At 43.6% G+C, this 16,370-nt stretch overlaps 9 protein-coding genes across 9 annotated transcripts; 5 read left to right on the forward strand and 4 right to left on the reverse strand.

Moving 5' to 3' along the window:
- Positions 1-18: 18 nt before the first annotated feature.
- J056_001065 (uncharacterized protein) lies at positions 19-349 on the forward strand (the record flags this gene model as incomplete). The annotated part of the gene is made up of 3 exons (XM_009270693.1): positions 19-168; positions 215-269; positions 318-349. 3 exons carry the CDS (start codon positions 19-21, stop codon positions 347-349), a joined length of 237 nt encoding a protein of 78 aa, XP_009268968.1.
- A 96-nt stretch (positions 350-445) lies between these two features.
- J056_001066 (Histone acetyltransferase type B subunit 2) lies at positions 446-1,690 on the reverse strand (the record flags this gene model as incomplete). The annotated part of the gene is made up of 1 exon (XM_009270694.1): positions 446-1,690. One exon carries the CDS (start codon positions 1,688-1,690, stop codon positions 446-448), a length of 1,245 nt encoding a protein of 414 aa, XP_009268969.1.
- Positions 1,691-1,824: 134 nt separating this feature from the next.
- On the forward strand, positions 1,825-2,093 carry J056_001067 (uncharacterized protein; the record flags this gene model as incomplete). Its single annotated transcript, XM_009270695.1, has 2 exons — positions 1,825-1,874; positions 1,919-2,093. 2 exons carry the CDS (start codon positions 1,825-1,827, stop codon positions 2,091-2,093), a joined length of 225 nt encoding a protein of 74 aa, XP_009268970.1.
- A 483-nt stretch (positions 2,094-2,576) lies between these two features.
- J056_001068 (Zinc finger matrin-type protein 2) lies at positions 2,577-3,263 on the reverse strand (the record flags this gene model as incomplete). The annotated part of the gene is made up of 2 exons (XM_009270696.1): positions 2,577-2,590; positions 2,645-3,263. The coding sequence occupies 2 exons, from the start codon at positions 3,261-3,263 to the stop codon at positions 2,577-2,579; spliced, it is 633 nt and encodes a 210-aa protein (XP_009268971.1).
- A 266-nt stretch (positions 3,264-3,529) lies between these two features.
- Positions 3,530-6,672, forward strand: J056_001069 (Telomerase reverse transcriptase; the record flags this gene model as incomplete). Its single annotated transcript, XM_009270697.1, has 5 exons — positions 3,530-3,893; positions 3,940-4,106; positions 4,156-4,794; positions 4,884-5,021; positions 5,095-6,672. 5 exons carry the CDS (start codon positions 3,530-3,532, stop codon positions 6,670-6,672), a joined length of 2,886 nt encoding a protein of 961 aa, XP_009268972.1.
- An 89-nt stretch (positions 6,673-6,761) lies between these two features.
- Positions 6,762-8,600, reverse strand: J056_001070 (Transcriptional repressor rco-1; the record flags this gene model as incomplete). The annotated part of the gene is made up of 3 exons (XM_009270698.1): positions 6,762-6,787; positions 6,837-8,441; positions 8,489-8,600. The coding sequence occupies 3 exons, from the start codon at positions 8,598-8,600 to the stop codon at positions 6,762-6,764; spliced, it is 1,743 nt and encodes a 580-aa protein (XP_009268973.1).
- Positions 8,601-8,775: 175 nt separating this feature from the next.
- On the forward strand, positions 8,776-9,582 carry J056_001071 (Pre-mRNA-splicing factor CWC26; the record flags this gene model as incomplete). The annotated part of the gene is made up of 1 exon (XM_009270699.1): positions 8,776-9,582. The coding sequence occupies one exon, from the start codon at positions 8,776-8,778 to the stop codon at positions 9,580-9,582; it is 807 nt and encodes a 268-aa protein (XP_009268974.1).
- A 49-nt stretch (positions 9,583-9,631) lies between these two features.
- On the forward strand, positions 9,632-14,010 carry J056_001072 (Protein mms22; the record flags this gene model as incomplete). Its single annotated transcript, XM_009270700.1, has 5 exons — positions 9,632-10,522; positions 10,571-13,283; positions 13,330-13,766; positions 13,813-13,938; positions 13,984-14,010. The coding sequence occupies 5 exons, from the start codon at positions 9,632-9,634 to the stop codon at positions 14,008-14,010; spliced, it is 4,194 nt and encodes a 1,397-aa protein (XP_009268975.1).
- A 1,108-nt stretch (positions 14,011-15,118) lies between these two features.
- Positions 15,119-16,301, reverse strand: J056_001073 (Cysteine synthase; the record flags this gene model as incomplete). The annotated part of the gene is made up of 2 exons (XM_009270701.1): positions 15,119-16,018; positions 16,068-16,301. 2 exons carry the CDS (start codon positions 16,299-16,301, stop codon positions 15,119-15,121), a joined length of 1,134 nt encoding a protein of 377 aa, XP_009268976.1.
- Between the last annotated feature and the right edge of the window lie 69 nt (positions 16,302-16,370).

Here is a 16,370-nt window from a genome sequence, read left to right on the forward strand (position 1 = left end):
AATCACGACGGCCACGATATGGTGAGTGGTGCACACAGGTACAGCCACAGCAATCACATGCTCACACCCGTACAGCCTACACCCGCAGACATCCGGCGGAGAAACGCGCAGTTCGAGCACAAGAACAAGACGGGGACGGGGAAAGCAGCCAAGCCAGTGCGGGAGAATGTGGGTGATATTACAATTGGGAGACGGTGAGCTGAACAACTCGCAGTCTTCCACGTCTTTGTGGCTCGTAGCCTTTTTCGTGCTGCTCTTAGGCGGCGGACGTGAGTAGCGTACACGTCACCGGGAAAGGCTATCTGACGCGCATGCAGTGGTGTTTGAGCTGCTGAGGCTCTTCTTCTGATGGAAAGCACAGAGAAAAACACATATAAAGATATAAATATGTAAAGATATAAACCATCAAGATATAAATTCATTTTACACCCACAGCCAAACCATCTTACTCCAGCTCATCAATCTCGATCGGGACTTCTTCTGCAGCGTATAGGTGCGACGACGGAGACCAGAGCTGGACAATGTTATCCTCACTCCCACTCATCAGCGTGAACGGCAGAGTTTTCGACCAAGCTATGTCCGTGATAGCGTTAGTGTGGCCCCCATGCATAAACATGAGTTCTGGAGGACCGTCTTCGGCATCCTCCGGTGTCTGCTCCTCGCCAATGCGGCTGATATCCCACATACACACCCTTCTGTCATTCGACGCAGATGCAAATACCGTCTCTGCGTGCGGCGACCACTCGAGGTTGAGCACATCCTCACTATGTCCTTCAATAGTGTGTAGGCGTTTGCTGAGATTTCTCAGATCCCACAGAGCAATGGTCTTGTCTGCGGATCCAGTCACACAGAGGAAAGGCTGTGATGGGGAGAAGGCGACGCAGTTTATATCTGCATCGTGAGCTTTAACTTTCTGGTGTGGCTGAGTGGCATCGCGGGTGTCCCAAGTGAAGAGATGCTGGTCATCGGAGACGGATGCGAATACATTCTCGTGAGATGCGTGCCACGATATGTCTTCCACAGCTGCAGTGTGTCCGCGGTACGTGTTGAGTGGATCGAGAATGTTGCTCGCTGATTGGTAGTGCGATATGTCCCAATGGCGGACAGTGGTATCGGTGGAAGCGGAGAGAATGTGGTTGGGTTTGAGAGGCGACCATTCCATACCATATCCCTCCCCTTCATGGCCGCGGAGGACTATTTGTGGGTTGCAAACACCGTCTGGCTTCGGTTTGAGCTCGTGTCTGGTGCGATCGAAAACGTAAATCGGACCCATCACGGTGCGCGTCGCTATAAGATCAGGATTGAAAGGATTGTAACGCGCCCTATTAACTTCACCATCGTGGTTGATGGACTGTACAATCTCAAGCTTATTCGACGCGCTATAACTGCCAATTTCGCCCTTGTCTTCTTCAAACTTGGCAGGATCTAAATCGTTGGATTGCTTTGGGAGTTTGATGTGTGCAATGTGAAGGAGGTTCTGCTCGATATTTGAGGTATTTGTACCGATAAGAAGTCTGTGTGTCGTGTAGGATTTATCGGGGCTGGATTCGACATCAGGGAACCACTGGCATGTGAGTGTAGGCCATTCCAATGTATGCGATAAGACTAAATCATATAATAATGGCGCGTGTTTCTTCCATGTTTTGTACTCCTCGTTGATTGTCTTTGAATGTTCTTCGTCGGTGTCCATGATGGTGGTTTGGGGTTGAGGAGGGAATATTTTCATTTATATTTTATATTTATATTTATTATTCATATTCAAGTTCCTCTTAACAAACCACCATCATCTGTCTATAATTGTCTATCTAACTATCAATCAATCAAATGACTTTATTAAATTCAAATATTTCAAATACTTCAAATATCTGCCCCAAGTGAGTTTTATTTCTTTTGCTGTTCCACCTCTAACAATTCACAGCGACGGTAACCTGAGCTCAGCCGTCTCGATGGGGCATCAACAAGGACAAGACGCTCAAAACCAGGCAAAAACTCAGTCACAAACTAAATGCCTTATCGATGGTACTATCACTCACTCTTACTCACCTTGCTCCTCCTGGCAACCCTGGGACGCTGGACCAAAGTATCGCTTTTGACGTCGGCAGGAGAGCTTCCACCCCCTCAGAACCACTCCTTTCACAAGACGTTGTTAATCTTGATAACATTCCGATATCTCCGCCACATTCTCCTATCTATTTCACAGACGTCATTGGAAATTTCCCAGATTTCCTCAATGTTACCCAGTATAGTGGTATTATCGAGGTGGATTTTGCTAATGGGGAGTTTTGGAGGGGTGTCCTAAGCTCAAACCCCAGTAACTCTCTTTTGATGGAAAAATTTTCATGGAATTCAACTCAACACCTCAGAGAAGACCTTGTCGCTTTATTAGAATTGGGTCAAGTACTTGATACATCAAATCTCATCATTATTCTCCCAAAATACATTGAAAATCTCACTCAGCTGATTCATTCTTTCTTTTACGTTGGTGGGTCTGTTATCGACCTGAGTAAAACAAATTGGAATTTGAAAGATGGTTATATAGGTGTAGTTATGCAAGTTTAGAATACATGATATTCATTCTAACCACCAAAACCTATAATCATGCTTAAGTATACCAAAAAACACTTTAAACGATCAAAATACTCACCAGTAAATCCCATTATTCTCGCCATCTCATCGTTACCTTGGTCGTCTTGTTGATCATTATCAATGGTATTTTGATTTTTACTCTTCTTGGCCTTTCTACTCGCACGTTTCTCCATCTTGCTATCAATCTCACCCTGTCTAATCTCACCAACACGTTTTCTAAAGTCATAATCCTTCTTCTGCGACGCTTCTTTGGTTTGTTCTTTTAACAAAGCAATTCTCGCTCTAACGTGATGAATAGTACTTCTCTCTGTATCAACTGTCTGACCAAGCTTACGTAGATGAGCTCTTGAGTTTATGTGATCGAGGTAAGAAGCACTATCCTTATAAGTCCTTGAGCAAACCTCACAAAAGAAACCTGGCTGATTCTGACGGGTACCTTGAGCCACAACGACGGTTCTATTAGTGTTTTTATCGAGTGCCAAATCTTTATCGCGTTGCTGGAGTTTGTGCGTTGGCTTTGGACCTTTTCGCTGCTCAAACGCTGTTCTAGAGAGAGGCTTCTGACCATTAGAAATACGCTGCTCGTTCTCCTTTGCAAAAGCGCGTGCTCGCTGTTCTTCCTCCTTCACCTTATCCCTGTAATGTTCAACGTCGTAATCTTTTCTAAATGAGCTCATCGTGTAGTTGAACGTCCATGTCCAACGTCATTCTCAGTGATAGCAACACGAAAACTTTAAAAGAATGGTTGGATTTCAGTGGCGCATTTGGGGATATAGATTCCCCACTAATTGATTCTGTTCTCGTCAATGATACCCGTCAACTGAAATCAACGGTACACAACTCACACAACAATCTACCCACCAGCAACCTAATAGACGCTGTAATAGCCAGGCTATTTAAACTCAACAGAAAACCCACAAATATTCTCGCTCTCGGTTATCGAATGGCCGATGAGAAGTCTGATAGACTAAAACTCGATAGCCTCAGACCGGGTATTTCTAATTTCTACATAAACTCGAACATTTCCTGGTTCTTATCTCCTCAATGGAAGTTTCTACATGGCGTCATTGGCGATGATCACTTCTTTGACCTCTTAACTAGCACTTGCCTCTTTTTGAAACTTGAAAACGGTTGCCTGGCGCAGGTTGCTGGCACTCCCGTATTCTACGATAACAAGTACAAGCTCAATAAGCCAGCCCCAGCTAAACCTTCCCAAATTGCCATCGCCAGACACAGACTCTTCTACGGTCGACCGCTCTTCTATTCAACAACGAACAAGGTTTACGCTATTGGTCTGCCTACTACGCGTGAGTCTTGTGTGATTCAACATGAAATCACCTAACCATCCTCAAGACGTCCTCAACAGACTCGAAGGCAAGGTAAACAACTTCACCGCCTCTCCACCCCTCTACCTTATCGCACATATATTTCCACACCAGCACAAACTGCGTAGCATGTTTGACGCTGCAAATGGCATCACCATGTCTTACAACAGATTGATGCGCGATGCAGAGATTGAAGTAGGTGAAGATTTTCACAAGGTTACATCTCACACTTCACTCCTTATAGGCCTCTAATCCACACACCCCCACGCGTCTCAAGCAAACTCAAGTCCTGTTCCAGCGCATGCTCACTCGTCATTTCAATTTGGATTACGTCTCTGTACTTAAACGTCACTGTGCGAGCAAGACTAGAGGGCGCAATATAGACATGACGCAGTACATGGATGATGATTTCGTTCACATGTCGGAGCATATCCAAACACAAAGTCAGTTAGACAAAGACACCACCCTCGCAACGCAAATGTCCAACCAGAGTGATGTAGTACCCATACCCTATCGCCCGGACATTAAAGCTCCGCCGTCTTTCCAGGATCTTCAATGTGGGCATGGCGAGGTGAAGGCATTCGCTAAGCATGTCTTGTCAGACATTATACCTGGGGAGTTGTTCGGTTCTACGCACAACAAGTTGAGGATATTCGATAGTGTTGACGCCTTCATCAGTATGCGCAAGTACGAGACTCTCACGCTGCACGCTCTCGTCCAAGGACTGCAGGTGAACGACTTCAAATGTTTCTATTCTGCTCATTACAAGCAGGAGAATGGGCGGAGTGAGAGGATTCCCCCAAGTGAGCAGACCAAGGTGACACAGGTTGTACTCGAGTGGATTTACTGGATATTCGAGGATCTTCTCATACCATTGTTGAAGGTGTGTACGAGGATTTATTATATAACCCCTCTCTCCCCCTCTCTCCCTTTCTCACTATTTCGCACCCTCGCTAACGAACCCTTTCACAGAACACATTCTACGTGTCGGACTCCTCCGCGGACAGGAAACGCACGTACTACTTCAGACACGACGACTGGCTGCGCGCCACCGCGCCGCTTCTGGAGCAGCTCTCGAGTAGCATTTTTGAGCGAGCGAGTGAGGATCTGGTGAGTGACATCTGAATTTTATAATCGTGTAGCACTGCTCACTACTCACCACTCTCCTCTCGCACTCGCGCAGACGCACAGCTACCGCACACTGCAACCATCCTATGTCCGTCTCATGCCGAAAGAAACGGGCGTGCGACCGATAGTGAATTTGCGCAAACAGAACTGGGTCGATGATGACCGGCTTGGTCACAAAGTCGGTTACAGGCGGGGTCTATCCATCAACCATATCCTGCGATCGGCATTCGATGTGCTCTCGTACGAACGTCTGCGCCAGCCTAACGCTATGGGTGCTAGCCTCCTCGGCGCTCAAGAGGCATTTGAGAGACTGAAGGAGTACAAGAAGCGGATTATTGGTGGTGCTGGTGAAAGTACCCATCGGAAATTTTACCTCATAAAAGCTGATATACAGTGCTGTTTTGATACAATCGATCAACAAAAACTGCTCAATATGCTCGATGAGATAATAAAGGATGATGACTATGTTATTCTGAAACATCACACTCTCGCTCGTCACAATGATACGTATAAGCGCACTTTCAAGAGACAGGCTGTACCGGAGTATGAAGAGGAATCGTTCATAGACTACTCGAAGAAGCTGTCCGAAAAGCTGCGCAATACCATCATTGCTGACCAGGTAGTCCATCCGCATATAGAAAAGAATGACTTATTGAAGCTGTTAAAGGAGCACATAATGGAAAATCTGATCAAAATTAACAACCGCATCTATCGTCAAGCTACGGGTATCCCACAAGGTAGTATTTTATCCACTATACTGTGCAGTTTCTTCTACGGAATGCTTGAGCGGAATGAGATGGAATTCGTTCAGCAATCACCTTCAGCGTTGTTGTTGAGGTTTATAGATGATTTCCTGTTCATTACTACGGACAGAGAGGAAGCTCGTTACTTTCTTCAAGTATTGCGCAAAGGGTTCCCGCAATACGGTGCACATATCAGTGACCACAAGACACTGGTCAATTTTGATATCAGTTTCGACGGTGTCGAGACAATCAACCGGTGTCAGAGACCAGACGACTACTTTCCCTGGTGTGGGATACTCGTAAACTCGAAAACGCTCGACGTAAAAGCAGATTACGGCAAGACATTCGAAACGGATATACGTAATTCTTTCTCAGTTGGTGATGGGTGCAGAATCGGTGAGACAGTTGTACAGAAACTGACGCAATCTTTCCAACAGCACGCACATGCACTCTATGCTGATTGCAATTTCAACTCGAGCGAGACGGTGAAGCGAAACCTATACGAAAATTACCTAGTGGCGGCTGTTAAGATGGGCGTGTTCTTGACTGACGTGTTGGACTGGAAGAGGGTGAATGTCGCGTATATTCAACGCGTCGTTGAAAATGTCGTACAGTTTGGCGTGCGATACACCCTCTTTAAAGCATCAACCAAGCAGGGCTCATACTGTACTGTGCCGCCCAGACTTATCTACTGGCTCGGCTATAAGGCGTTTGAGAGGGTGCTCGTCAAGCTCATGTCTGATTCTTCCCTCAATAACGCCATCAGAGCAGCATCGAGGAAGCTGCTCAGAGGTGTCGGTGCTACTGTCAACAAAGGAATCTTCAAGAGGTACCGCACTAACAGAAACCTCAACAGCATCGTCAAACACTCTTTAAATCATCTTTACTAACTTGATTGTTGATATTGATACAAAATACTTTTATTTGAAGATTATTCTGGAAACAGATAAAAAATTCATTTCAAAGACGTTGAAAGTATTCAAGATTGTTCAGGTGTACAACTCCCTAGACAGCTGGTTAGTATGATTGCTCATGAAAACACCTTAGTACCCACAGATCCTGGCATGATAATCGCCACTACCTGTAGCTAACAACTGACCGCGTGCTGAAAGGTCAATAGAGATGACAGAGTTTTTGTGACCCTGGAGCATTAGTTGAGTCTGAGCTGTATTAGGATCCCAAAATTGTACACCGCGATCTTTGGATCCAGATACTATATATTTACCGTCGGGCGACACAGCTACAGACAAAACGTAGTCTTTGTGACCGACGAGTGTGTTTATACAGACTGCATAACCAGTCTTTTCACCGTTGATTTCATTTTTCACTGGTGGTGGATTTCCGCCATTGATTGCGGAGGTGGTCCCACTTAAATCCCATATCTTCAAAGTACGATCCAACGAGCCGGAGATTAATGACTTGCCATCAGGAGAGAAGGCGACAGAATAGACAGAGTCTTTATGTCCTGTCAGTCTCTCCAACTGGTTGCCCGTCTTGACATCCCAAACACGAACCTTGGTGTCTAAGCTCCCAGCAGCAACCATGCGGTTGTCGGGGGAAATAGCAACAGAGGTGACACCAGAATCAATAGGACCAGTGTCACACATAATAATATCTTGAATATCAAATGTGTGTAAGCAAGTATTAGACTCAACATCCCACAATCTCGCAGTTTTATCGCCAGAACCAGAAGCAATAAATTTACCATCGCTGGAGAAGTCTAGGGAGTAAATTTCCTGGTTGTGACCAGTGAAAAGGGATTTAATCTTTTTCTTTTGAATATCCCAGACTCTAATTTGTTTATCTTCAGCGCCAGTTGCAAGGAATTTAGAGTCTGGAGAGAAACAGACGGAGCGAATGTATAAATCGCCTTTGATGGGGACGTTATCATCGACAAGAACAGAAACTTTGGCACCAGTTTTAGTGTCGTAAATTTGAGCAGTCTTGTTGCAACCAGTGGCTAAAAATTGACCATCTGTAGAGAATCTAACGCAGCAAACGACAGATTCGTGTACGAGGTTGTGTATCAAGGAAACGTCCATATTACGCTTAAGTTGAGGGTTGTAGATGGCTAACCAATCGCTACCGTCTTTTCTAAATTCGTTTGGGAATGAGTCGACGTCAGTGAAGTCAGTTTGGATTGAGTGGTTTATGGGTTTAAGAGAGTTTTGTGGGGGTTGTGGGGGGTGATCGGGGGGAGGTAGGTGATGTAGTGGTTGTGGTTGTTGCTGTGAATGCTGTTGTTGTTGTTGTTGGACAGAATGACTTGGATAAGGTGATTGAGATCGTTTGATCGAGTGTAATTGAGTGTTTATAGGGAGTGGAGATTGAGAAGAGTGTTGAGGGTGCTGTTGGGGTTGTTGGGGTTGCTGCGGTTGTTGAAGTTGCTGCGGTTGCTGCTGTGGCTGCTGCTCACGCTGAAATTCTCGCTGTTGAAAGGGTTTCTGCTGATTAGAGAACAAAGAAGGTGGGGGAAGTTGATTTGATTTGTTTGGAGTTGGAGGTCTAGTTGAGTTATTCGAGTTTGATTGTCGATTATCCAATTCAAGTCTAAGTCTACTAATCTCCTCTTGATAGCTATTCACGATATCCGTGTGTAAGTTTTTCAAGTCAAGAAATGATTGTTTGAGTGTGTTGATTTCGTTTATTTGAGCGGATACTAGTGATTCATTAGATTAGACTATTAAATCACTTGAAAACACCCACACTTATTCTCAAATTCATCTCTCTGCTCTTTAATCATAACACCATTTGAGGAAATGCTATCAAACTCCTGCTTGACAATGTCCAGCAGCTCTGATAGCCTTGAATTAGACATTGCATGTGATTGAGTCGTTGCATTCGTTGGTTGTAATTGACGGTGCTAAGTCTGTTAATTTAAATAGACAATTGAAATTTCCTAACTAACATTATAAATACTTGATGACATTAGGAATTTTTATTTTTACTGGCAATTTATGGTCGTTGGTTGTAAATTCCAAAGAGAGGCTCAAATGGCTTCATCATCCAATCAATTATACTTGGCAAAGAATTACCTAAGTGGCCCTAAATCTGATGCGATACTTGAGAGGAATAACGTGAAGAAGAAGTCTAAGAAGAAGTCTAATAGCAATCCAACTAACCTAGTTATTCAAGAGGATGATGATGTTCTACAAGATAATGATATTGAGCAAGATGACGTTGTCAAAGTTGAATCACATTCTAACAAGTTTAAATCATTCTCTGGTAATACCCCTGTATCCACTCCCACTACAGATGATCATCCACACCCAGAAACCAGTAAAGGCGGTCTAAAATCAGCTAAACAAGTTAAAGCAGATAATAAAAGAGCTAAAGATAAAGAAGCTCTTGATTTCAAACTTGAAAATGATAAATTGAATAAAAACAACCAAACAATCCACAGAGACAGCTCTGGTAAAGTTATTGACTTGGATTCTCAACATAAACAACAGCAACAACAACAAGAAGAAGCTCAACGTAAAAAGCGTCAATGGGGAAAAGGTTTAGTTCAACGTGGTATCACTAATCATCCTCAAGATAATGAATCTGATGACATAAGAGATGTGCAAAGGTGGAACGATCCAGGTACTCAATTCATCTCTTCAAAGCCTAAAAATTATTCGAATAAGCCAGAATATAAAGGTCCACAACCACCACCTAATAGATTCAATATTAAACCAGGTTTTAGATGGGATGGCGTTGACAGATCAAATGGCTTCGAATCAAAGCTATTCAAAGCAGAGAATAACAAGAATATTAAATTATATAATCACAATAAATGGTCTGCAGAAGATATGTAATCTTATTTTATTCTTCTTTTTACTCTCTTTCAATTAGACGCGACATGAAATGCAGAATATCGAAACAGCAGCAGCAGACACAGATACAAACCTAATTAGATCAAACTCAGACGCTACAACTATCTCAGAATCTGATTTACTCAATGATCTTGTCGACGTTAAGCAAGAACCTTCTACACAACAAAGTCCCACCAAGCAGTTACACTCTCAATTACATTCTCCCAAGCTTGAATCTTTAACGCCATCAAATGAGCTACAGACGATCCACTCGGTCCCAGGATATCAGCATCCAGAGACAATTGGTTTCAAGGCAGATTCAGTGCCAGAATCGGTACCAGAATCAAAGCATCTTCATTTAGAATATCAGCAACTCCCTCAATCCCAACCTCAGCGACTAGAACCTCTGCTTCCAGAAACAGGGCAACCGTCACCACAGCAGACACAACTACAACAGCCAGAACCAACTCAGCAAGCTTCTCAAAATGCCCCTCAACAAGCCCCTCAACAAACACCTCTACAGCTATCCCTTCCTCCTCCTCTCTATCCCCACAGAAGCCTTCGTCAGCGCAATGTCAAACAAAAGAATCCCTACTCCTACGAAAACGCGCGCTATCAACGTATATTAACAAAGAATGGTTGGGAAGATGCTTTGATCAAGGATAAAAATCAACTCATTCCCCAAGAAAACTCCAAGGATGACAACTTTGAGATTGATGGCTGGTTAGAAATGTCTGAAGCTGAAAAAAATAAGGCTTTAGAACGGAAGCAAAAGCGCAGTCTCAAAGCGCGTCACCAACAAAACATATTAAAGTCTTACGGTGGTCCTCTACCTTCATCCTCTTCTGATGACGAGATGAACATTTCCGCTCGACCCAATAAAAGACGCAATGTGTTATTCGACTCGAGTAGCGAGAGCAGTGATGCTAATTCGGCTGCTTCCGTAAGTAGATATCTTTGCAATTTGCATTAATTGACTAGACACTCCTAGGACGACTTGGATTTGAAGTACAATAAAAACAACAATAGCCACCTACAAAGCAATCAACACGATCACACAAACGAACTAGACCAAGATGACGACATCCTCGACCCTCAACGTAAGGCTTTCCTCTTCAAATCCATGCCTGCCGTCTTCGCCAAGCGCGCGATAGCTGATCTAAGATTAATGCAACAGGAAAAAGCATCTGAGCGTGTAGTAGGTCGTTCTAAAAGATCACCTACAAAGACAACTTCACCAGCTACGCGCAACGCAAATGAAGATGAAGTGGATGACGATATGCGCCCGGGCAAGTCTAGAATTAGGATTGGTTCAGCCTCTCACCACAATCCTCTTGCATTGGGCGATGAGGAGAGTAATAGTGACACCAACACTGACCCAGTCGTCGACACCACCAGCGACGATGATCATCTCGTAAGGATGCAGAACCAAAATGATGATATACGCAATTGGTTGGTGTCTGACAATGAGGATTATAATGGTAATGGCTATGGTGATGGTACTACCCAAGTACAGGGTGTTGGTGGTGACTTGATCGATACGATGCTTACACGTGCTACCAAATCAATTTACCCTCGCAAACCATTTAAACCGCATAAACCAAATCGATTATCGAACAAAAAGAGCAAAAAAGCCCAAACAACACTCACTACACCGATCAAGAAAAAGCGTCGTGTTGGCGATAAGATACCTTTCCTACCTACGGTTGGGAGAGATTTGGATGATGGATCTAGGGAAGGTTTCAAGTTCATGAGTAAAACAACGAACAAACCACGTCGCAATTCCATACAACTAAGCCAAATTCCAAGGAAGACAAAAACAAGAACGAATGCCAACGTTAGTCATACCAGCATTAACCATAAAGTCAACAAGGCTATTACAATTGATAGTGACAATGACAATGACGATGACACAGAGGAGAAAGATATGGCTGCTATGTTTAAACCACCTGAACAACCGCACACTCAGGCTGAAGGGTGGGCAAAAATGTCAAAGTCATCCCTCGACTTCAATATGAAGCCTCTGCCATCGTATTGCCGCTTCAGTCCCGATACAGATATAGCCAAAGGATATTTCTACAATGTCGTAAATCCTTCACCCTCACCCGCAATTATACCATTTTATGGATTCAGCTTGAAGCTGACACCGGAGATGGATCAAACAGAAGTAACTTCTGTGTCGAGTCAGATATTCGAATTTGCGCATGATGAGCTATCTAACATGGAGTTTTTGAAAAAATTTAGAGAGGCGCTAATGTTCATTAATATGTACGCAACTCTCCTGCTAAATACTGCAAGTGGTGACGATATAGATACTTTCGTTATATCCATTCTTAGTCATGTTGATGGATTAAACAACAAGATTAGTCATTTATCTCATGATGCTTATGTGAGTGATGATTTCATGCTTGAGATCAACTACTTTTCGGTCGAGTTTTTGTTCAGGATGGGCGAAATTGAAGTACTTGAAGCTGCATTGATCAAGTTGATTAAACAGCTGATGGATGTTGGGCTTTTCACAGCCAGAGCTACCTCTCAATTGCAGGATGGTGACAAAGTGAAAGAGCTTGATGACCGCACACTGGAATTGTGGGTAGTATGTATTACAATGTCAAGCAAAATCAAAGATGATGGAAATATATGGACTTACCTCAATCCAACAATCAATAAACTATTGAAACAGAGCAAACACCACCCAATTATTGAATCGGAAGTTATTTGGTACACTACCTTTAGCGTATTGATCATGTCGCAGCTCTCTATTACTGGTCTAAGCGCATCATCGTCATCTCAAGCCCCAGAGAATTGGAGCATGATTCACTCAGCAATTGACAGAGTCAAGATTAATTTTGATTCCGATAGCTCATCGTCTGTGAGAGCAATCACGCACCGCGACAAATATATCAGGGTCATCTTCTCGAGGTGCTTCATACTCTCCAACTCATTCGATTGGGCCTTGGACAATGACGCCAACATATCGATCAAGCTGTTTGATATACTCAATAAGAGGAAGTTGAAAGATCTTCTGATTGAGAATGTACACGATTTCCCATCATTTGTTAGAGAATACAACGATAGTCTCAACACCAAACTCGATAAAAGTGACACATCGTTTCATGTACTACTGAAAATGATCATGAAGTCAGTGATCAACATCAGACATAATGAACGACTCTCAATCAAGCATGTCAACAGATTTATATCGAGAGTATCCCCGACACGTAGTGTAGCGTTATCATCAAAGTCGGTTCAAGCGTCCAACGGTGAGTTATCAATCCTGATCAATCACTACAGTCTGGTTATAGTGCTGCTTCACGTTCAGCCTACTTCAGCCAAACCTCGACTCATCCAGGCGAAGAGCCTGTGTCATTTCCAGCATGTAGATTGGGGAAGCAGGAAGGTAATAGTGCGGGCAATGATGTATATACTCATTATATACAGACATCACGCACTTGATATACAAGGTGTAATGTCGTGGTTTGCGGAATGCATACACACGTTGTTGTCTGAACTGCATAATCTCGACCGTACGCTCGCGACCGTTGACGCGAATGATAACTATAAACGTAACGTCAATGTGAGGAATAGGAAGGAGGTTGTCGTCACGCTGCAGATGATACTCAGGTCGATTCAACACACTATCGTCACTCCGTCATTAGACAAATCCGTGACTGCGTACCCTGATGTAAAGCTGTTGCATGCTTGTGAGTGTTGTGTTTGCTGATCATTTAATCTAACGCTTCCAACCAGCTTGGACGAGAGATGTACTGCAATCACCGCTAGCATTAACGCAGGATATCGGCACGGAAGCGATCAAGTGTGTCGAAACATTTCTAGACATGCGTCGTGCAGCGATGCCATATAGATCAACTCAATATGCTCCTTTTCAGAACGACAACGAAGACGATGATGATGAGTTTGGCATGTTCGATTTCGATATCAATGACCCACATCTCAACAAACTGCTCGGCGCTGAGATCGAAGACGACCCCGTGCTGTCTCAAGACAAGGACGTCGCAAATATTATCAAATCCACAATATCTCCAGCTATTTATAAGTTGTTATCTGATATTCACATTGCTGGTGAAGACGGCCACTGTCCTGCTGCTCAGCGTCCGTTTTATGTCAGGAAACTTATTGACTGTTGGGCAAGTTGTGCTCAAGTGCTCGTACAGAACGAATTGGCGGTGGGTGTTTGCGCAGTTTTATCCATACAACTACTAACTTTGGCAGGACTGGTCGACATATATCATGTACGGCGCAGAGTCGTTTAGAAGAATCTCCGATGTCGATGGACGCAAGCACGTCGGTGAATGTTTCATGCAGAACATTAAATTGCTAGACCCAGCAGCTTATACTGTGAGCAAACCCTTTACTAATTACAAAAGCTCACTCAAGCAACAGAAACTACTACCTATGTACAACAATTAGTGTATTAACTGTATCAACTGTATTTACTGTCAAAATGTAACATATCATGCACCCGTAACTTATTATAGCCATCTGTCCACGCTTCAATATACTTTATGATGTTTTCTTTGCAAATCCGATATGTAGATCTTCATCTCATCTTTGATTGCATTTTATCGTTTAGTTATTTGCAGTCACTTCATTTCCTACAACTCTGCTCTACATCAATATTAATGATCTCAGTACGAGTTTCAAAGACGACAGGAGGCTTGAAGGCGAGATTCAAGAGGTTTTAATCTTTCGATTTAATTAAAATAGCTCAAATCACGCTGCAAATGACCAAATAAGTGAGAAGACGAATGCAAATATACCATATACTTGCAATTTGATGAATTTAGTAATACCATCAAATTTATTACACCTTCAGCATTACAAATACATCCTCATCTCAAGCCTCCGCTCAATATCCACGAACTTGGAATTCTGCTGTACCACCTATTTCATCCCAGATGGTGATTTACGAGTTTTGATAATCCGTGAACAAAATGTCGTGATAGGTAGCTCTGACTGAAAGAAATATGACTATGCCATATTTAGATATCTAGTGCTTCAAATCGCGCACTACACACTGATCGGAAGCAACGGTCCGAAAATGCTCTAGAGAACGCTATAGAATAAATAAGGAGAATTTGACACGCTCAATTGATGAAGCATAGTATTCTGACTATTATAGACTCACAATCACTCAAAAATGTCAATTATTTGGTCCTATAAAGGCGATTTACGTTTCCCGATGTGTAGCGTCCACAGGACTCAACGGTGGCTCCAGGGAAAAATATTGTTATTTCGGATTATCACAAGCCGATTAAGTGCAATTCATGGAGAGAAAAATGGGGGTCAGCCCAACTCTGAAACCCGTGGTTTGGCTTCACCTGGTGCAACTTCGAAGTTTCAAATAATGGGGGAGTAAAGGCGTTCAAGGCTGCGTTGGAATCTTAGAAGCCAGACTAGTATGAAGGTGTATTTCTGGATCTCTAATCAATCTCCCTGCGACTTGCCACATATAGCTGGACGAGCACAGAGCGCTGCACAACGCTAGTCAGGAGAGAAACATGTAATTTTAGGAAAACTACTCTAAAACGATATACTTTTGGAGATGTTGCGGAATGGCATCAACCAATCCCTTAGATTCGAGCCACTTGCGGGAAAAGAGACGAGACTGGTATCTGTAAGCGCCATCACAGAGAATAGTGACGATTTTACGTCTGGTTCCGTCCGCGTTTTTACCGAGATCTTTTCCGAGTTTGAAAGCAGCGGCTACGTTGAGAGCAGAAGAGGCACCGAGATAGATACCTTCTTCGTCCAACAATCTATACAACATAGCAATGGAATCAGCATCAGGGACTGTGAAACCACCATCAGCAATTTTGACGTCGTCTTTCATATTCTCAGTGATTCTACCTTGACCGATACCTTCAGTAATGGAGCCACCATCTCTGTCCATCTTCTGGCCATGGGATTGCACGTAGCTTGCTAAGACGGAACCTGGTGGATCAGCGATATAGCAGCCGATATCTTTATTCATAGACTTCAGGTAATTGGTAACGCCAGCAAAAGTACCACCAGTGCCTGTACTGCAAGTGAAAGCGTCAACGGTGCCATTAGTCTGCAACCAAATCTCAGGACCGGTGGTATGGAGGTGAATGGCGCGATTCCCGTCAGGATTATCGAACTGGTTTGTCCACACAGCATTCTCAATGTCGTCAGCATGTCTCTTAGCTTGATGATTGTAGTTCTGTGGATTGTCGAAAGCGACGGCGGGGACAGGGTGAACTTCTGCACCAAGCATGCGTAGCAAATCAATTTTTTCAGCTGATTGCGTGTTTGGCATATAGATGACGCATTTGTAGCCGCGTGCTCGACAGAGGTGCGCAAGACCGATACCTGTGTTACCAGCAGTACCTTCGACGACAGTGCCGCGTGGTTTGAGCAGACCTTTCTCTTCGGCGTCGAGAACAAGACCGAGTGCCTGTGAGTGGATGGAGTGAGCGGTGAAGTGCAAGGGGGAGAGAACGGACAGCGCGATCTTTAACGGAGCCACCTGGGTTCATGAATTCAGCCTTACCGAGAATCTCAGCGTCAGATTCTTCGGAAAGGGAGTTTAAGCGTATGAGGGGAGTGTTACCGATAGCGCCGATGAAGCCATTCGTCGTGGCTGATTGTTGGTTCCTGTAATAAAATTCAGGGATCGCCTTAGAAGATAAACACCTGGAAGATCTGATTGATAAGTTTATAAGTCTCTTAGGGAACATCATGGTATCAGTGAAAAGAGAAGACAGCGATAAACGAAAAAATTCAAGTGAATGTGAATGTTACAAGTA

This window comes from Wallemia ichthyophaga (assembly GCF_000400465.1).
Source record: "Wallemia ichthyophaga EXF-994 unplaced genomic scaffold scaffold13, whole genome shotgun sequence".
NCBI classification, from domain to species: Eukaryota; Fungi; Basidiomycota; class Wallemiomycetes; order Wallemiales; family Wallemiaceae; genus Wallemia; species Wallemia ichthyophaga.